The following is a 21154-nucleotide window of genomic DNA, read 5'->3' as shown; positions in this document are numbered from 1 at the left end:
GGCCTACAACTCCTATGATCCCTAGCTAACAAGACCAGTGGTCGGGGAAGATGGGAATTGTAGTCCAAAACATCTGGAGGGCCGAAGTTTGGGGATGCCTGCCCTATAACTTCTTTGGCAGCAGTTTTTTGTGGCTGGTGAGGGTTAAGCTGCTACGACGTCATTTTGATTTGATTTATTTAATTAAGCTATTTCTATACAGTACTGCTTAACCGCCAAAGTTTCTAAGTGGTAAATATATAGATTAATTTTTAAGAAGAACATACAGTGCAATGGATAAGACTGAGCCATTAAAATTAATCAGAAAAACAGAAAGTTGATTCAGCACTATATATATCCGGTGCTTTTAAAATGCATCTCAATTATCATCATCATCATCATTCATTGAATTTATATACTGACTTTCATTGGAGGATCACAGGGTGGTTTACAGTATAGAAACCACAAAAATATAACATAAGGCAAACTAAGCAATGCCCCTTCAGTTTAAAAGGCCATTGATTGTTTAACAGCCTGCTGCCTCCAGGTGAGTCTCCCTGGGGAGAGCATCCCAAAAATGAGGAGCTACTACAGAAAAGCCCCATTCTCATGTTGCCATCCTCTGAACCTCCCCTTGATGTTGCTTTCATCACTTTTTAAATGTGTTGGTCTCTCCATCATCCCCGACGCCTTAGGATGGAGAGACCAACACATTTGGATGGAGAGGCCTTAGGATGGAGCCTGCTCGGAGTCTGAATGGTTGAGCAGCAGGAGCTGGTCCCCTCTTGCCTTTCCAAGGCTAATGGGGGCTGGACCTTGTGGGGCTGCCCCCACCAAGAAACCCTAGTAGTGGTTAAGAGCGGTAGACTCGTAATCTAGGGAACCGGGTTCACGTCTCCGCTCCTCCACATGCAGCTGCTGGGTGACCTTGAGCTAGTCACACTTCTTTGAAGTCTCTCAGCCCCACCCACCTCGCAGGGTGTCTGTTGTGGGGGAGGAGGGGAAAGGAGATTGTTAGCCGCTTTGAGACTCCTTCGGGTAGTGATAAAGCGGGATATCAAATCCAAACTCTTCTTCTTCTCTTCTAAACCATTCCCTTCCTCTCCAGATCAACGGTTGTCCAGGACTGTAGGGATTGGTTCCTCCCCATTTCCAGGGGTATTTTCTGCAGCGGCTGAGCTTCCCGCAGCGCCACCATGGTGAAAGAACCGGTCCGCATCGTACCCTTGTGGAAGGAACTCCAAGGCCAGCTTTTCCACAAGCTTCAGGTGGTAATGCAGAACCAACCACTGTCCTCTGATGAGAACAGGATTTTCTCCCAGTGATTTGGGGCCTGGAAGGGAGGGTGTGTGCAAGCATGAAAGACAGAAACAGAGAGATGGTCCCAGAAAGTAACTGGCTCCCTCCTTGCTGTCCTTCTGCCAGCCAGCTGAAGGCTGCTTTATTCCAGCTGTCCTTTGGGAATGGATTACTTTTTAAGAAAAAGGCTTTTATCTTAATAATACTGTGGGGGTGGGGTATAGATAAGAAAAAAGCAGCAGCAGCCAGTTCCTTCTTTCTGGCCTTCAGTCAACTGTCACTGAGCAGCAGCATTGGCTGTGCCTGCCACCCCAACGCTGAGGTGGCATGAATGCTGACCGTGTGCTGTGAGTAGCGCAGGCAAATTCCAGTTCTGGTCTCCTCCTACCAACCCCACTGTCTCTTCCCTCCTTTGGGCAGGGTGTGCAGGAGGTGACAGAAGGATCCAGCATCATGCTGAGCGACAGGCCCAACATCATATTCCGGAAGAGCTGCCACCCCAACGTCATGCCGGTCATCTGCTACTATTCGAGTGAGGCAAGCCACTATTTTGCATCCTTCAGCTGGAAGTCCTCCAAGACGAGCAAGGTGAGAGGCAGTCAGCTGGCCTGTGATTGGCCAGGGAGATGGGGAGAGAAATGGCTGAGAAGTGTGGCTGCCCTCAGCCTCCAACCCCCAAACATGGTCAGGATTGTATCCATTATCTTCAAGGTCAATGCAGAAGCTTCGTGCTCTCCCTTAAATCGTAGAATTGCAGTTGGAAGGGACCCCAAGGGTAATCTAGTCCAACCCCCTGCGGTACAGGAATCTCTCAACTAAAGAACCCTGACAGGTGGCCAGCCAACCTTTGCTTAAATACCTCCAATGAAGGAGAGTCCACCACCTTCTGAGGAAGCCCATTCCATAAGGGGAGTCATAGAATCATAAGAGTTGGAAGAGACCACAAGGGCCATCCAGTCCAACCCCCTGCCAAGCAGGAAACACCATCAAAGCATTCCTGACAAGATGGCTGTCAAGCCTCCGCTTAAAGACCTCCAAAGAAGGAGACTCCACCACACTCCATGGCAGCAAGTTCCACTGTTGAACAGCTCTTACTGTCAGGAAGTTCTTCCTAATGCTTAGGTGGAATCTTCTTTCTTGTAGTTTGAATCCATTGCTCCGTGTCCGCTTCTCTGCAGCAGCAGAAAACAACCTTTCACCCTCTTCTATATGACATCCTTTTATATATTTGAACATGGCTATCATATCACCCCTTAACCTTCTCTTCTCCAGGCTAAACATACCCAGCTCCCTAAGCCGTTCCTCATAAGGCATTGTTTCCAGGCCTTTGACCATTTTGGTTGACCTCCTCTGGACACGTTCCAGCTTTTCAGTATCCTTCTTGAACTGTGGTGCCCAGAACTGGACACAGTATTCCAGATGAGGTCTGACCAGAGCGGAATACACTACAGTGGTACTACCGGTATTACTTCCCTTGATCTAGATGCTATACTCCTATTGATGCAGCCCAGAATTGTATTGGCTTTTTTAGCTGCTGCATCACACTGCTGACTCATGTCAAGTTTGTGGTCTACCAAGACTCCTAGATCCTTTTCATATGTACTGCCCTCAAGCCAGGTGTCACCCCTCCTGTATTTGTGCCTTTCATTTTTTTGCCCAGTGTAGTACTTTACATTTTTCCTATTTAAAATTCATCTTGTTTGCTTTGGCCCAGTTGTCTAATCTGTTAAGGTCATTTTGAAGTGTGATTCTGTCCTCTGGGGTATTAGCCACCCCTCCCAATTTGGTGTCATCTGCAAACTTGCTCAGGATGCCCTCAAGCCCATCATCCAAGTCATTGATAAAGATGTTGAATAAGACTGGGCCCAAGATAGAACCCTGTGGCACCCCACTAGTCACTTCTCTGCAGGATGAAGAGGAGCCATTGATGAGCACCCTTTGGGTTCGGTCAGCCAGCCAGTTACAAATCCACTGAATGGTAGCATTGTCTAGCCCACATTTTACCAGCTTCTTTACAAGAATATCATGGGGCACCTTGTCAAAGGCCTTGCTGAAATCAAGATAGGCTATATCCACAGCATTCGCTTCATCTACTAGGCTTGTAATTCTGTCAAAAAATGAGATCAGATTAGTCTGACGTGACCTATTTTTTAGAAACCCATGCTGACTTTTAGTGATCACAGTGTTCCTTTCTAGGTGCTCACATACCATTTGCTTAATGATCTGCTCTGGAATCTTTCCTGGTATTGATGTCAGGCTGACTGGGCGGTAATTGTTTGGGTTCTCTCTTTTCCCCTTTTTGAAAATAGGGACAACATTTGCCCTCCTCTAGTCTGCTGGGACTTCGCCTGTTCTCCAGGAATTCTCAAAGATTACTGCCAGTGGTTTGGAAATCACTGCTGCCAGTTCTTTTAATACTCTTGGATGTAGTTCATCTGGCCCTGGAGACTTGAATACATCTAAACTAGCCAAGTATTCTTGTACTACCTCCTTACTTGTTTGGGGCTGTGTTTCCCCTGCTGAATCATCTGCTCTATATTCTTCAGGTCGGGCATTGTTTTGTTTTTTGGAGAAGACTGAGGCAAAGAAGGTATTGAGGAGTTATGCCCTTTCTCTGTCCCCTGTTCGCATTTCACCATCTTCTCCTCTAAGTGACCCCACTGTTTCCTTGTTCTTCCTTTTGCTACGGACATACCCATAAAAGCCCTTTTTGTTGCTTTTAACCTCTCTAGCAAGCCTGAGTTCATTCTGTGCTTTAGCTTTTCTGACTTTGTCTCTACACGTGCTGGCTATTTGTTTGAATTCCTCTCTGGTGATTTGCCCCTTTCCCCATTTTTTGTACATATCCCTTTTAAATCTTAACTCAGTTAAAAGTTCTTTAGATAGCCACCCTGGCTTCTTTAGGCACCTTCCATGTTTCCGTCTCATTGGTATTGCCTGAAGTTGTGCTTTTAATATCTCCCTTTTTACAAACTCCCAACCATCATGAACATCCTTCCCTTTTAGTATTTCTGTCCATGGGATCTCACCCAGCATTTCCCTACAAGATCAGACCAAAGCTCTCCTTAGTCCTGTTTCCCATTTGTGTACAGTAGTCCCCTTCCCTGCTGTTGTTTCCCAGCAACTGGTGTTCAGAGGCAGGCCACCCCTAATCCTGGAGGGAACCTAGATGGCCACCATGACTTCTCCATGACTTTCCTCCCCTGCCGCGCAGGAGACAAGCAGCAGCCTTAGGAAATGATATTTTCTTACTGCCATGCTTGATCTCGGTAGTGGCACCCACCCTGTGGAACGCCCTCCCATCAGATGTCAAAGAGATAAATAACTACCTGACATTTAGAAGACATCTGAAGGCAGCCCTGTTCAGGGACGTTTTTAATGTGTGACATTTTGATGTATTTTAAATCTTTGTTGGAAGCCGCCCAGAGTGGCTGGGGAAACCCAGCCAGATAGGCGGGGTACAAATAATAAATTATTATTATTATTGTTATATTACTAGATCCCAGTCTCATCTTCCACAGCTGGGGCAATGTCCCAGGCCCCTTGAGCTCCCACCTCCCTTGCTTCAAGCCAGAGAGCCCACCTTCCCCTCCTCTAAAGAGCTCAGGAGTCCTGATTCTCAGGCCTCCCCCCAACTGGCATCTCAACTCCTGAAAGGGGTTTATTTCCCAAGGCCCCAGAGAGGGCAGCAGCAGAAACAGCAGGCAGCTGGAGAGAACCTTGAACACCATGTCCCTCGTCTAGCACCACAGCTTTGTATTGGATTGTATGATCTATCATAAGCTAATTTGGAGATTGTTAGGGTTGTCTGTGTCTTTAAATAGGTGAACCAAGATACTAACCCTACCCCTAGGGCACGGGACAGAGTCCATTGCCTCTGACTCTCAGACTTCTCCTGCAGGTTCGAGTCTGGGTGTACAACACAGAAGATGAGACCCCCATGACAGAGAGAGAGTACGCCATAGAGGGAGACCCAAAGGTCCTGTACATCTCCTATGTTTCCCACCTGCACCTCTTTGTGACCTACTGCGATGACATCCACCTGAGGCTTTTTGGTGACCACACTCAGGAATGCAAGATGCTCTCCGAGGTGAAGTCGCCCTATACGGTCACCAGCATGTGCTTCAATCCTGAGACAGGCGAAGTGGTGACAGGTGCCATTGGCATTGTGGCCTTTTGGTGCTTTACCCCAGGGAAGGTTCCCAACATTGCTGTCACACGGGAGGTGCAGATCTCAAGTGGTGAATTTGTGCACTACCTCAGCGTGGAGCAGGAGCGCAAAGTGCTGGTGGCCTTGTGCGAGAACATCATCCGTGTGTATGACTACCGAACCAAGACCCAGACCCGGACCTTCCAGGTGAGGCAAGGTTTGTCGCTCACTTGCTGCTCCTCCTATTGGCCTCAGAGCTTCCTCTTCACTGGGGACCTCGGTGGCGACATCAAGGTGTGGAACTTTGACAAAGGGACCCAGACCACCCAGTTCAAGGCCCACGAGAGCGCCATCACCACCATCACCACCAGGCACTCCTTCCACACGATCATGACCACATCACTGGATGGCCTGCTAAAGGAATGGAACCTGACCACCTGTGAGCTCCTTCGGCGCCTGGACATCGGAGAGCAGCTCTTCCAGATGCAATTCCTCAATGAGCAGACCTTTTTCCTATGCACCCTGTCCACCTTCTCCATCCGGACTGTCAACACCTTCTGCCAGCTCTTCAACATAACCAAGTCCATCCTCACGAAGCTGGTGCGGGTGCAGTGTGGACCAGACAAGGCCCGCATCCTGGCAGCCACGGAAGACGGGGTCATCCGATTCCTATCCCCCGTCACGGGGGAACTGCTGTTTGTCACCTGGCCCTTCCAGGTCCTGGAAAAGGCCCTGGACTATGTTTATGACCCGGACAGAGAGGAGTTGCTGGTGACAATGGGCACAAGCGACATCTACGTGCTGGACACCACCAAGAACCCCTGCCCAGTCAAGTACATCTTGCGTGTCACGGATGGAATCGATGACAAGGTGCTGTGCCTGGCCTACAGCCGCCTGGACCTGGAAGGCCGCACCTGCAGTTTCATCTTCAGCGGGTACAAGAGCGGGAAGGTACGCACCATCACCCAGAACTTGTATCGGATGGGGAACCGCAAATTGCATGACGGCAAGGTGGTGGCACTCAGCAGCATCTCAGCCTCAGGAAACCTGTCCTACCACTCGCGGGAGTCTTCCTACCTGTGCTCCTATGGCCAGGACCAGTACATCATCCTCTCTGATGTTCTCTTGCAGAAGAACAACTTCCTAGAGGTGTTACCTTTGGTGGTCATCCCAAGCATCAACTGCCGCATCAACAACCTCCTGCTCATCCCCGGCTACATCTGTGCCCTGACAGAGCATAACCGGGTCCGGCTGTGGCGCCAGGCATCCTTGGTCCCTGGCAAGAAGAACTCCTACTGGAAGGAGACTGCAGCCCTGCACACCACCACCATCACTTCCTTTGACTACTGCCACACCCTCAGCATGCTGGTGACCAGCGGCTCCGATGGCACCGTGCGCGTCTGGGACATCCTGGGGCAGATGCTGGTGGAGTTTGATACGAGCCTCAGATTCAGCCGAGTCTGCTTTGCCAACCAGCGGGGAGACCTGGTTGTGGGCTGCAACATGAATATCTACTTCATCCCATGCGTCTCGTACTTGCCCAGAGAGCATCTCTACATGCTGGCCTCCCGGTGTGTGAGGGATGACATGATCGAGCTCCCCTTGGTCTTTCTGCCTCACTTCCTCCTCACCTTTGACATAGTCTTTGCGCCCAAGTACGTATGGGGAGGGAAGGGAAGGGAAGGGAAGGGAAGGGAAGGGAAGGGAAGGGAAGGGAAGGGAAGGGAAGGGAAGGGAGGCAGGCAGAGCGGGATCTGAATGTTGGAGAGGTGGGCAGAGAAGACATAGATGCAAAAGGGTGAACCCCACCCCCAGTTTCCAATTCAGGTGATACAGGCAACTTATTTCCCACCACTGGCAACTGACCTTTGCAACTGTCATGGAGCAGAAACAAAAGGGGGAACATACCTTGTCCAAATGGTTCTAGCACTCAGTGCCAGTAGCCAGTCTCCAGGTCCATGGACTGTTTATGAAGCCATGGCTGCGGAGCAAGAATGGTTAAAATTTTGGGCCCAAGAACTGCATTCAATGTTAGCCAATCCTCTGTCTGAGGTCTGCATGGCATATGCGCACGCATGCATGCACACCACACACACACACACACTAGGGCTGGCCGACATATCAATATATTGTCCAAAGTCAGTTTGAAGTCAGTATTCAAAGTTTTTGACCTGGCAATATATTGCAAATCATGATGTGTGTTAGGGATGGGTGATATATTGTCCCAAACCAATTTCAAGTCCATATCATGATATTGGTTTCCAAATTTTTGACCTGGCAATATACAGTGGACACTCAGGTTACATTACTTTCTGGCAACGTAACTTTCAGGTTGCGAACGCAGCAACCCCAGAAGTGTACACGTCCAGGTTTCACTCCGCGCGCCTGCACAAAAAACACTCTGCAGAAGCGCTCTATTGTGCCACGTGTGTGCGCAGAAGCGGTGCCTCTAGATGCGGACTTTTCAGGGCAAGTACAGATTGCTGGAATGAATTAGGTTTTTATCCGGAGGGTTCACTGTACAGTATTGTGAATCATGGGTGTGTGTGTGAATGCTATGGAAAAATGTGGGGGAAACCATGAAGCCAGCCAATGCCTCTAGATAGCTCCATCTTTTTTTCAGACATTGTGATATACAGTGCTATTTTTCTCTAGAAAAAGGGGTGCCGGAACTCACCATGAACGCCTCCCTCATTCTCTCAGAATGGCAATGGCAGCCCACCTAAGAGGTGCCGGAACTGAGTTCCGGTTGGAAAGAAAGCCCTGGTGATATATCAGTATACAGTATCACAATGTTTAGCTGGTTATATATCACAAAGCTGAAAACCAGATACCGCCCAGCTCTAATGGAGACCACCAGGGCCAGTTCATTACATTCTGCTGCCTGAGGCAAAGGACAAGAGGGTGCCCTCCCCCAAGGCACATACAGAAGCCAGTAGGACCGGCAATGGAATCTTACTACAATACTGGGCAAAGGACAATGAAGGCAGCAGGCTAGGGTAAGGGGGCACAGGGCAGGCCACAGGGCACCCACATCTCTGGCCATTCCCCCCATCCCACAGCATCTGCTGCCTCATTATGGGCTGACTCTGCAGAGCCACCCCAACAGCGCACTCGCCACCCACCGACATCCCTTGAGAGCCTTCCTGCCTGGCATCTTTATTTTAACCAAGTGCCCCCCTCACGTTCTCTTTAACAGCAGTAAATATTCAAACTCCCAGCCTGTCACTGTAACACTGTGCCCACCCCAAGGCAGAGCTGGCGTGCGTAGAAAATATGGGGATTTCTGGGCTACATTACTAGCAAGGAATTGTTGCTTCTGCATGCGCCCCCTACATTTAAAGCGCATGGCTTCCTGCAGAGAATCTCTCCCCCCCCAATGCACAGAACTACAGTTCCCAGCCCCCTTAACAAACTAGACTTTGGGTGCTTTCCCTCCCCAGGTATCGCCAGGTAGGGAGGCTGGCCAAGAAGTATGAGCGGCTGGAGCCCATCTCCAACAACAAAGAGGTGGTGATGGAGAACAACGTGGCCACTGTCATGCATTTCATTGGCAAGGAGATTAGCGGCCTCCCTGGGCCAGATTTCTACGGGGCAGTGCCATCCATCAAGGAGCCGCAGCGAGAGTTCTTAGTGAAGTACCAGCTCCTCCCGCAGCAGGGTGCCAAGGCAACCCAGGAGAAGAAGACACTTCCTGCCGAGCCTCCGCTAGCACCACCGCCGCCCCGTGTGCTTCCTCCGCTGACTGAGCACATCCCTGTCCTCGGCAGGATACCTTTCCAAGCCGGGCGCACGTGGCCTATCGCCCCCGACGGCTACGTCCCCAATTCGGCTATCCGGGCCCTGCTGTTCCCAAGGGGGACGCCCGAGGCCCTGCAGTGCAGCTTGGACCTGAGCAGGCAGCCCTTGCCCAAGCGCAAGATGGTCAAGATCCAGCTGCCGGAGGGGGATCAGTCCGAAGAGGTAGAGACAGTCCGGAGGAGAAAGCCGCAGAGGAGGCGGCCCAGTGTGGCCTTCATGGGGGTGATGCGCTCCCGGGACCTGCTGGCCGATATCGTGTCCAAGCCTTGGCTGCGGCACAAGCCCAGCGACAACAGCTTGCCCTCCGTCACAAAGGCCATCCTGGAGCTCATGGACGACGTGCCCTACTCCACGTACTTGCTGTGCACTGGTGCCCTCGTCCAGCTCGCCGAGTCCTACCCGCTGCCAGACAAGGTTCAAGAAGACGCCTTCGAGCGGCTCATCCAAGACACCACCCACAAGGAGGTTAGCGCGGTCATTCAAAGGGCTTGGGGGGAGGGGGCAGCACAGGGACATTCACAATCTGTACTTTTACTAGCTTCATAGAACCATAGATTTATAGTGTTGGAAGGTACCCCACGGGTCATCTAGTCTGGCCCCCTGCAATGCGGGAATCATAGCTGCAGAACCCCTGGCAAAGGACCACCCAACCTCTGCTTAGAAGCCTCCAAGGAAGGAGAGTATGCCACCTTCCGTTGTCACAGAATCATCAAATTATAGAGTTGGAAGGGACCCCATGGGTCATCTAGTCTGGCCCCTTGCAATGCAGGAACCACAGCTAAAGTTTGGAAGGGGATTTTCCTTGGATATCTCCTCTTTCTCTGGCCAGGTCCTCTCCATGCAGAATGGCAGCTGTGAGGAGGTTAAATAAGGCAGGCTTACAAAACAGGGACCCTGGGATCCCAAGGGAAGGTAATGAACATATTCAAATGCCCAGAGTCACTGTATTGGCCATATTCATTCATGGGCCAGGGCAGTCCCAGGCCATGTTCCTCCTGGCTTAGAAATGAATAAGGTCAGACTAAAGTGGTAGCCCCTTCATGGATCACTGCCTTGTCGTGGCGAAGGGGCTTAAATAACTTAGAGAAGTTATGTTTTGACCAAACGTGATCCACCTGGAGAAGGAATTGGCAAGCCACTCCAGTATCCCTGCCAAGAAAACTCTATGGACAAAGACAACAGGCATATAAAAGTTATGACGCTGGAAGATGAGCCCCTCAGGTCGGAAGGCGTCCAACATGCTACTGAGGAAGAGCGGAGGACAAGTACAAGTAGATTCAGAGCTGATGAAGCGGCTGGGCCAAAGCCGAAAGGTCACTCAGTTGCGGATATGCCTGGAAGCGAAAGGAAAGTCCGATGCTGTAAAGAAAAATATTGCATAGGAACCTGGAATGTAAGAACCATGGATAATGGTAAGCTGGATGTGGTGAAAAATGAGATGGCAAGAATAAATATTGACATCCTGGGCATCAGTGAACTAAAATGGAAGGGAATGGGTGAATTCAGTTCGGGTGACTATCATATCTACTACTGTGGGCAAGAATCCCGTAGTAGAAATGGAGTGGCCCTCATAGTCAACAAAAGAGTGGCAAAAGCTGTAATGGGATGCAATCTCAAAAATGACAGAATGATCTCGATACGAATCCAAGGCAGACCTTTTAACATCACAGTAATCCAAGTTTATGCACCAACTACCGGTGCTGAAGAAAGTGAAATTGACCAGTTCTATGAAGACTTACAACACCTTCTAGAAATGACACCAAAGAAGGATGTTCTTCTCATTACAGGGGATTGGAATGCTAAAGTAGGGAATCAAGAGATAAAAGGAACAACTGGCAAGTTTGGCCTTGGAGTTCAAAATGAAGCAGGGCAAAGGCTAATAGAGTTCTGTCAAGAGAACAAGCTGGTAATCACAAACACTCTCTTCCAACAACACAAGAGACGACTCTACACATGGATATCACCAAATGGGCAGCATCGAAATCAGATTGATTATATTCTCTGCAGCCAAAGATGGAGAAGCTCTATACAGTCAGCAAAAACAAGACCTGGAGCTGACTGTAACTCAGATCATCAGCTTCTTATAGCAAAATTCCAGCTTAAACTGAAGAAAGTAGGAAAAACCACTGGGCCAGTAAGATACAATCTAAATCAAATCCCTTATGAATACACAGTGGAAGTGAGGAACAGGTTTAAGGATTTAGATTTGGTGGACAGAATGCCTGAAGAACTATGGATGGAGGCTCGTAACATTATACAGGAGGCAGCAACGAAAACCATCCCAAGGAAAAGGAAATGCAAGAAAGCAAAATGGCTGTCCAACGAGGCCTTACAAATAGCGGAGGAGAGGAGGCAAGCAAAATGCAAGGGAGATAGGGAAAGATACAGGAAACTGAATGCAGATTTCCAAAAAATAGCAAGGAGAGACAAGAGGGTCTTCTTAAATGAGCAATGCAAAGAAATAGAGGAAAACAATAGAATGGGGAAAACCAGAGATCTGTTCAAGAAAATTGGAGATATGAAAGGAACATTTCGTACAAAGATTGCCATAATAAAGGACAAAAGTGGTAAGGACTTAACAGAAGCAGAAGACATCAAGAAGAGGTGGCAAGAATACACAGAGGAATTATACCAGAAAGATATGGAGGTCTCGTACACCTCAGGTAGTGTGGTTGCTGACCTTGAGCCAGACATCTTGGAGAGTGAAGTCAAATGGGCCTTAGAAAGCATTGCTAATAACAAGGCCAGTGGAAGTGATGATATTCCAGCCGAACTATTTAAAATTTTAAAAGATGATGCTGTTAAGGTGCTACACCCAATATGCCAGCAAGTTTGGAAAACTCAGCAATGGCCGGAGGATTGGAGAAGATCAGTCTACATCCCAATTCCAAAGAAGGGCAGTGCCAAAGAATGCTCCAACTACCGCACAATTGCGCTCATTTCACACGCTAGCAAGGTTATGCTTAAAATTCTACAAGGCAGGCTTAGGCAGTATGTGGACCGAGAACTCCCAGAAGTGCAAGCTGGATTTCGAAGGGGCAGAGGAACCAGAGACCAAATAGCAAACATGCGCTGGATTATGGAGAAAGCTAGAGAGTTCCAGAAAAACGTCTACTTCTGCTTCATTGACTATGCAAAAGCCTTTGACTGTGTCAACCACAGCAAACTATGGCAAGTTCTTAAAGAAATGGGAGTGCCTGATCACCTCATCTGTCTCCTGAGAAATCTCTATGTGGGACAAGAAGGTACAGTTAGAACTGGATATGGAACAACTGATTGGTTCAAAATTGGGAAAGGAGTACGACAAGGTTGTATATTGTCTCCCTGCTTATTTAACTTATATGCAGAATTCATCATGCGAAAGGCTGGACTAGATGAATCCCAAGCCGGAATTAAGATTGCCGGAAGAAATATCAACAACCTCAGATATGCAGATGACACAACCTTGATGGCAGAAAGTGAGGAGGAATTAAAGAACCTTTTAATGAGGGTGAAAGAGGAGAGCGCAAAATATGGTCTGAAGCTCAACATCAAAAAAAACCAAGATCATGGCCACTGGTCCCATCACCTCCTGGCAAATAGAAGGGGAAGAAATGGAGGCAGTGAGAGATTTTACTTTCTTGGGCTCCTTGATCACTGCAGATGGTGACAGCAGTCACGAAATTAAAAGACGCCTGCTTCTTGGGAGAAAAGCAATGACAAACCTAGACAGCATCTTAAAAAGCAGAGACATCACCTTGCCGACAAAGGTCCGTATAGTTAAAGCTATGGTTTTCCCAGTAGTGATGTATGGAAGTGAGAGCTGGACCATAAAGAAGGCTGATCGCCGAAGAATTGATGCTTTTGAATTATGGTGCTGGAGGAGACTCTTGAGAGTCCCATGGACTGCAAGAAGATCAAACCTATCCATTCTTAAGGAAATCAGCCCTGGAAGGACAGATCGTGAAGCTGAGGCTCCAATACTTTGGCCACCTCATGAGAAGAGAAGAATCCTTGGAAAAGACCTTGATGTTGGGAAAGATGGAGGGCACTAGGAGAAGGGGACGACAGAGGACGAGATGGTTGGACAGTGTTCTCGAAGCTACGAACATGAGTCTGACCAAACTGCGGCAGGCAGTGGAAGACAGGAGTGCCTGGCGTGCTCTGGTCCATGGGGTCACGAAGAGTCGGACACGACTAAACGACAACAACGAAGTGGTAGAAAACCGTCCCTTTTCCTTTGGACCCTGAGGACTCTCAGCTGATCCATTCCTTTCTCCACACTTTAGCCTAGCAAGCAGTAAGATTGGCCCCGTCTAAATTTCCCCCAAACTGTGCAATGGTCCTTCCTGCCGCTATAAGCAGGTACACTACCAAGTCTTTATTGTGCAAACTTTATTATGCAACACCAGTAGGAGGTCGGTCACAGGTATTAGCATCTTCTGGAGGGGGAACCAAGGCTGGCTTTCCTACTGGCCATGCCAAAGTCCAGACCCTGGCCCAGACCCAGGCAATAGCCCCTGAGCTCATGTGTATGAGGATACAGACCCCTGTTCTTGCTCCGTAGGTGAGGATGAGGCTGGCAGCCTGGGAGGCCTTGGGGAAGATGGACCTGCTGAGTGAACAGGAAGTGGTTCCCCTGGCCCGAGCCCTGCTGGACGAGAACAAGAAAGTGCGTGACCTGGCCCGGTCGCTGCTGGACAATGTGGCTGGCATCACGGACAAATTCGTCCTGAAGAAGGAGATGCAGCGGATGGCAGATTCCAGCCTGGTAGACTTGTAAGTGTCTCCTTTGAGGCGTGAGTGGGGTATTCCCAGCCCACAAAGCAACACCCCCTTGTGGTTCGGAGGAGCTTCCCGGAAGGGTCTCTTTTGCAGCTTCTTGCAAAGTTAGACCCAGCTGTTCCCTGCCCAATTGGGTTATGATGCTGCTCTGTGCTGTACCCAGGTATAGGCTATGGCTGAGGATGAGGAGCTTAAAGGTGGGCCTCACATATGACACACACCCAGCACATTTGCATGGAGCTGTGTGTGTCCAATTGGCCAATAGCAGAAGCCCTGAAGTAGCTAAAACTCAATGAGATGAACAGCAGGATTAAGATGTTTTGAAAGGGAATAAGATATTTTTGCTTTGCAGTGTGGAGATTTACTAGAGGGTAGGGAAAGATCTGCCCTAAGCCAAAGGCCTGGATCCCACCACCACCCCCGCCCATTCATCTGGGGCTCTCCTCTCATTTTACCCGTCCTTCAGCTGGTTACTCTTTGCTCCAAGGGACGTGGGTGGCGCTGTGGTCTAAACCGCTGAGCCTCTTGGGCTTGCTGCCTGCCCATCAGAAGGTTGGCGGTTTGAATCTGCTCTACGGTGATGAGCTCCCATTGCTCTGTCCCAGCTCCTGCCAACCTAGCAGTTCGAAAGCACGTCAAAGGGCAAGTAGATAAATAGGTACCTCTGCGGCGGGAAGGTAAATGGTGTTTCTGTGCACTCTGGCACTCGTCACGGTGTGCCAGAAGTGGTTTAGTCCTGCTGGCCACATGACCCATAAAGCTGTCTGTGGTCAAATGCTGGCACCCCCCGCCTGAAAAGTGAGACGAGCGCCGCACCCCATAGTTGCCTTTGACTGGACTTAACCGTCCAGGGGTCTTTTGCTTTTATCTCTTTGCTCCTTCCAGATCTTCATTAGGCCGTGATCCAAACGCCTTCCCTCGCAGAGTGCGCGCTGCCGGCATCATGGCAGAGTCGGCGGATGAAGCGAAGGTCGCCCTGACAGAAGGAGCACAGAAGCTGATGAATCGGGTTGAGAACCAGCTGACGGCCAACCTGTTCTTGATGAACGAGATCCCAACCAAATTAGCCCGCGACCGCCGCGCAACCATTGCCCGTCTTAAGTCACCACCTCAGGGAACATCGGAAGACTTTACCACCCCCGAAACTTTCCCCACAGGACAGGCGCGGTGGCTGGGAATCTTTAGCACGCCTGAGAAGAAAGCTGCTGCTGCTGCCCCTTTTGCCCCTGAAACAGGCAAGTACAACTCCCTGCCTAGAGAGGGCATCTTGAAGCGTTGTTTCTTGGAGGGCTGCCATTCCCAGGCTGGCCACCATCCTCTGGGGCTATCACCTGCTTAGGCTCCCTGGTAGGTCAGGCTGACCTGACTTGGACTGGCAACCTGTGGCCAGTGTCCAATGAAGTGGGTTTGTCTCCCTTTTCACTTGCACAAACAACCTTGAATCCCATAGTAGAAAGTTGTGGAGTGACTGGCACTTCCTCTTGCGCTGCACTCAGGAAGCACGAGTCCAAGTACTTCCCCCCCCCCTTGCCTCATTCCTTTCCAGGGAAACCTGCTCTCTAGTAAGAGATCAGAACCAATGTCACTCCAGGAAAAAAATCAAAACCGTTTGCTCCCGTTGGGCATTAAATAACAGTTTTCCTGCAGGGAAAGCAGAGGCACAAGAGGAAGTATGTGTTGGAGGAACTGGACATGGAAGGTGGGGTTCATTTCCCTTGTGAGCAAAACTCTCCCCATGTACGTGATAAGTCAACAGGTGCAAGGTCAGCCAAGCCAGTTGCTATGGCAATGGCCCAGTGTCATCTATGTAAGTGATTCAGGCATGTCAGCTCATTAGTCAGTCAAGTGTGTCTGTCCGTGAATCAAATTCTGCGCTACATATTGAAGTTGGAGATACTACTTTGTGCTTGTTACAGGTAGGTATCCGTGTTGGTCTGAGTCGAAACAAAATAAAAAAAAATTCCTTCAGTAGCACCTTAAAGACCAACTAAGTTTTTATTTTGGTATGAGCTTTCGTGTGCATGCACACTTCGTCAGATACACTGAAACAGAATCCACCAGACCCTTATGTATATTCAGAGGGTGGGGGGTGGGGGTGATGGGAATGGGTGATGGGCTGATAGGAGTGGTAAACCTGTTGATGACTGTTAACGACTGTTAATGACTACATAAGGGTCTGGTGGATTCTGTTTCAGTGTATCTGACGAAGTGTGCATGCACACGAAAGCTCATACCAAAATAAAAACTTAGTTGGTCTTTAAGGTGCTACTGAAGGAATTTTTTTATTTTACTTTGTGCTTGTACAGTATATATGTACGGCGTTTCCGTGCACCCTGGCTTCTGTCACGGTGTTCCTTTTGCGCCAGAAGCTGTTTAGTCCTGCTGGCCACAGGACCCGGAAAGCTGTCTGTGGACAAACGCTGGCTCCCTCTGCCTGAAAGCAAGATGAGCGCTGCAACCCCAGAGTTGCCTTTGACCGGGCTTAACGGTCCAGGGGTCCTTTACCTTTACCTTTTTTTACACCTGCATCTTCAAAGCCTACAAGCTGTATGTGCAGATCAGTGTCCAGAACTGTATTACTGAAGCCTTATCTTCTGCAACAGTAAACTGTTTTGGACCTGAAGCCGCCTCTGTGGGGGACAACTTCTGCTACATGGGTATCTCCCCTCAGATTCCCGATATTGTTCTGCCCAGCCACGTCTCTGGTTAATCTCACTCCTTTCCTTGCCCCCTGACAGGTGGTGGCGATAAGCTCCCCAGGATCGCTCAAGCACGAGGCAAGGGGCTCATTGTGCCAGCAGTGAGCCGAGCAGCTCTGGAGGAGCCCAGCCCCACCCCCACCCCCAGCCCCAGCATTGTCATCTCCAGCACCAGCTCCAGCAGCAGCAGCTTCAGCAGCACCAGCAGTGGCTCCACGTGGCGGGAGGTGCGGCATGCCAGGAGGGAGCTCAGGGCAAAGGAGAAGAAGGAGAAGGAGAAGCGGCCCAGGCCCAAGCTCCTCCCCACTGTTTCCCATGAGGCCCCGAAGGTGATCAAGGTGCACAAGAAACCCCAGCCCATCCTCTTGCAGCGGCGCGACACTCGCACCCAGCTCTACACTGAGATGCTGAAGCACCAGAGGGACAAGAAGGAGATGCAGGCTGCCGCCCTCCCGACATCGGAACTCAAGCCAGAGATTACTGTCCTGCCGGCTAAACCCAGCCCCACCCTGCCGCCAGTGCCCACCAAAGGCAGCCTCATTGATCCTAATCAGGAGTACAGCTCTGACAAGACCAAGTGGCGCGCCGACCTCCACAAGCTGCTGATGCTCCGCATTGGCCCCCACATAGAGGGCCGCACTGCAGCCGAGGACCTCCTGGCCTCGGCCCGGTATGCCCTGGGTGGCCGCACCATGTCCTGGGAGGACATTGCCAACCTCAGCCAGACCCTCCTCACTTCCCAGGAGAAGGCGGCCGTGGAGGAAAAGGCGTGGAAGGCATATATGGAGGGTCTGCAAAAGCCCCCAGCAAGCGAGTTGTTGCCCGAGTCTTCCACGGAGAGCGTGGAGAAGGTGGTGGGAGTCACAAAGAAGCAAGAGGAGTTCAGCAGTTCGGAGACAGAATTTGAGAGTGAGAGTGAGACTGAGACTGAGGATGAAATCGTTAGGGGGAAGGGAGTGAGAGAGCATGGAGAGGGGAGAAGGGCCAAGCGAAAGAAGAGAGGCCGGGTGGCTGGAGAACAGGAGGTGAAGTCAGCCTCTGACAAAGAAGTGGCAGCGAAAGCGGCGGCGAAGGCGCTCCGGGAAAAGGAGCGGGAGGCGGCCAGGACGAGAGTGCGAGAGGCGATCAAGGAAAGAGACCGAGAGGTGGCCAGGGAAAGGGAGCTGGAGGCGGCCAAGGCAAGGGAGCACGAGGAGGCCAAGGCAAGAGAGCTGGAGGCAGAAGCCATAGCAAGGGAGCGAGAGGTGGCCAGGGGGAGAGAGCGGGAGCTGGCCCGTCGGAGGGAGCGTGAGCGGGAGGCAGCTGTAAGGAAAAGGAAGAGATTGGGGAAGCTGGTTGAGAAAGACAGAGAGGGCCTAGCGGGGCCACAGCTGGTCAGGACAGAAGTCCTGAAGCCCATGCCCATCCTCAGAGAGTCAGAAAGGAAGCTGGTCGAGAAGACCGAGAGCGCCCTGGCCGAGGTGAGGGGCAAGGCCAAAGAGAGGATGATGGAGGAGCTCAAGGAGAGAGCGCTGGCTGAAGCCAAGCAGCACCTGGCCAAGGAAGATGTGAAGGTGAAGGCGCTGGCCGAAGCCAGGGACCAGGCCCTGGTTGAAGCCAAGGAGCAGGCGCTGCTCAAGGCACGGAAGATGGCCATGGTGGAAGAATGGGAAAAGGTGATGGACGAGGCACGCAGGAAGGCGCAGGCAGAGTTGGAGGAGAGGGTGATGGCCGAGGCAATGAAGATAGCCCAAGCCGAGGGGAAAGCGGGAGAGGAGGCCAAGGAAAGGATCCGGGAACTGCTCAGCTCACTAGTGCTGGAAGTGGATGAGGCCAGGGTCCTGGAGCTGGCCAGGGAAATGGGCTTGGTAGTGGATGAGGAGAGGATACTGGAGCTGCTCAGCGAAATAGCCTTGGAGGTGGACGAGGCGAGAGTCCAGGAGCTGGCAGAGTTAAGGCGCGAAGAACTGGTGGAGGCCATTGCTCAGAGGCTGGCTAAGGAAAAAATGTTGGGCCTGTCTGAGTCGAAACTCAATGAGCTCATTGAGGCCAAAGCCATGGAGATGGCCCTGGAGGAAGAGGAGGAAGAGGAGGAAGGAATTAGAGAAATGGCTGAAAGAAGAAAGAAAATGGTGGCTAAAAGAAGACAGAGGGGGGAGGAGGAGGAGGAGGAAGGGGAGGAGTGGGAGTGGGAGGAGGTGAAAAGCAAGGAGGAAGGAGATGAAATGTGGGAAGACCTAGTAGAGAAGACCTTTGAGTTCCTCAATAATGAGGAAAGAGAGGCACTGATGGCCCTGTGGGAGGAAGAAGTGACTCCAAAGCTAGAAGACGACCAACTTGCGCTTTCAGAACGTGCTCAGCTGTTCCTGGACCTCCTGACTCAGCCAGAGAAGCTGGAGTCCAGTGATGCCTCCACCTACAAGCGCCTCTTCCAAGTGGTGTCAATGCTCGATGTTTCTTCGGGGGTGGAGGCCAAAGCCCTGGCCGAAGCTTTGCTGCAGAAAGCACAGCAGATCTTACAGGAAGGGGAGGAGATGAAGGGGCTCTTGAGCAAAGGGCACTCTGTTCTGCTGCAGCAGCTCAAAGAAGCAGTGGAGGCCTACCAAATCTGGAGCACTGATTCTCAGGAGCTTATGTCCAAGATGAAGACCCTTCAGGAGACCGCCCTGACAGTGTTGAAGGCGAGGAACCTGAAGGCAAAGCTGCAGAAAGATGTCAAGAGGAGATCCTTGTGGGAGACCGTGAAGAAGGAGTGGGCGGAGGACAAAGGCAAGTTAATTAAGAAAAGCTTCCTGAACAAGAGGCTGAAGGAAGCCATAAAAAAACTGAAGGCTGATGAAGAAAAGGCTGAGCAAGAAAAAATACAGCAGCAGCGAATGCAAAAGCGCCTCAAATTCAGATCCCGGCCCATTGTGCTAGGCGAGTTGAAGGAGAAAGACATGGAAAGGCCAGAGGAAGAAGGAAGGAGAAGGAAGGGGAAGGAGGCGGACAAGGATGAGCAGCAGAAGAGAGAGGAGCTTGGCCGGAGCTCAAGCAAGATAACGTGGTCCCTGGGGGGGAAGGAGAAGGCCTGGAAGGCCATCATGCAGACGGAGGGGCTGCCCCTAGCAGCCCCAGTTATCAGGCCAAAGAAGTACCGGCTTCCACAGGACTCTCTGTACAGACGTGGCCAGCCAAAAGTGCGACTCCCTCGGCGGGGTCTCGGCAGGGGTCCCGTTAAGCAGGCCTTCCGCCTGGGTGCAGACAAAGGGGTTGACTGGGAGAGGTTCATGAAGCTCTACCAGTCCCTCATGATCCTGAAGGAGAAGGGGGGCATTGAGTCGTTGGCATGGCAGGAGCAGACCACCAAGCTGCTAGACCTCTACGGCCTGAGCAACCCGCTCATCAACGCCATGACGCAGCAGTTGCTGCTGGGCGACCGCAGAGAGTGCACATACGTCCAGGGCAGCAGCCTGAAGATGCGGAAGGCGCAAGCTGGTTTGGGGGCGAGGATACTCTACGAGATGGTCCATCACTCGGTTCGGCTTCCCCCCAGGCTTCCCGCCTGGCATGGCATCATCCCGCTCAGCTATCAGAACAACGTGCACACCTTCAAGGTCCGGGGCATCACCCGCTATGGCACCCTGTCTCTCAAGTGGAAGACCACCATTGCCAGGGGGAAGGCCTCCAGGCTGCGCTTATACGTCCACTCACGTTCCCAGAGCAAATAGCCCCCCCTTTTTGTTTTGTTTTTTTTAACCCAGAGAGAAATATATAGATTTGTATGTGTGTGATGTTCTTTTTTACTGAATCTTTTCGAGAGTCGCATCAGACATCCCTCGGTGAGCTGCATTGACAGGGAGTTGCAAAGTGTTTCCAGGGCAGGGAATGATCCTTGAAGTGCCCTGGGGAATAAACATGATGTAGATGCCATCTGCAGTTGCTGTTTTGAGTTTTTACTGTTAGAGAAGGCACCTAGTTGAGAACCCAAAGGGTGCTCATCAATGGCTCCTCCTCATCCTGGAGAGTAGTGACTAGTGGGGTGCCACAGGGTTCTGTCTTGGGCCCAGTCTTATTCAACATCTTTATCAATGACTTGATGGGCTTGAGGGCATCCTGAGCACGTTTGCAGATGACACCAAATTGGGAGGGGTGGCTAATACCCCAGAGGACAGGATCACACTTCAAAATGACCTTAACAGATTAGACAACTAGGCCAAAGCAAACAAGATGAATTTTAACAAGGAGAAATGTAAGGTACTACATTTGGGCAAAAAAAAATGAAAGGCACAAATACAGGATGGGTGACACCTGGCTTGAGAGCAGTACATGTGAAAAGGATCTAGGAGTCTTGGTAGACCACAAACTTGACATGAGTCAGCAGTGTGATGCAGCAGCTAAAAAAGCCAATGCAATTCTGGGCTGCATCAATAGTATAGCATCTAGATCAAGGGAAGTAATAGTACCACTGTATTCTGCTCTGGTCAGACCTCACCTGGAGTAC

General features: G+C 50.7%; 1 protein-coding gene across 1 annotated transcript; it reads left to right on the top strand.

Annotated features, from left to right (window-relative positions):
• The first annotated feature begins 1023 nt into the window (after window positions 1–1023).
• Window positions 1024–20565, top strand: WDR87 (WD repeat domain 87). The gene is made up of 9 exons (XM_088671356.1): window positions 1024–1247; window positions 1699–1866; window positions 5180–7083; window positions 8872–9694; window positions 13776–13987; window positions 14879–15296; window positions 15641–15692; window positions 16732–18813; window positions 18847–20565. The coding sequence occupies exons 1-9, from the start codon at window positions 1176–1178 to the stop codon at window positions 20379–20381; spliced, it is 7266 nt and encodes a 2421-aa protein (XP_088527482.1). The 5' UTR covers window positions 1024–1175; the 3' UTR covers window positions 20382–20565.
• The last annotated feature ends 589 nt before the right edge of the window (window positions 20566–21154 follow it).

The sequence above is a fragment of the Zootoca vivipara genome, chromosome 6 (assembly GCF_965207765.1).
Source record: "Zootoca vivipara chromosome 6, rZooViv2.hap1.1, whole genome shotgun sequence".
Lineage (NCBI taxonomy): Eukaryota > Metazoa > Chordata > Lepidosauria > Squamata > Lacertidae > Zootoca > Zootoca vivipara.
Note: the sequence above shows the minus strand (reverse complement) of the source record. Positions and strands in the feature narration are given on the sequence as shown.

Excerpts from the sequence above, each read along its gene's own strand:
- WDR87 (XM_088671356.1), top strand. The coding sequence starts at position 1,176 with ATGGTGAAAGAACCGGTCCGCATCGTACCCTTGTGGAAGGAACTCCAA. Across the intron at positions 1,248-1,698 it reads AGCTTTTCCACAAGCTTCAG|GGTGTGCAGGAGGTGACAGA; the intron begins GTGGTAATGCAG and ends TCCTTTGGGCAG. Across the intron at positions 7,084-8,871 it reads GACATAGTCTTTGCGCCCAA|GTATCGCCAGGTAGGGAGGC; the intron begins GTACGTATGGGG and ends TTCCCTCCCCAG.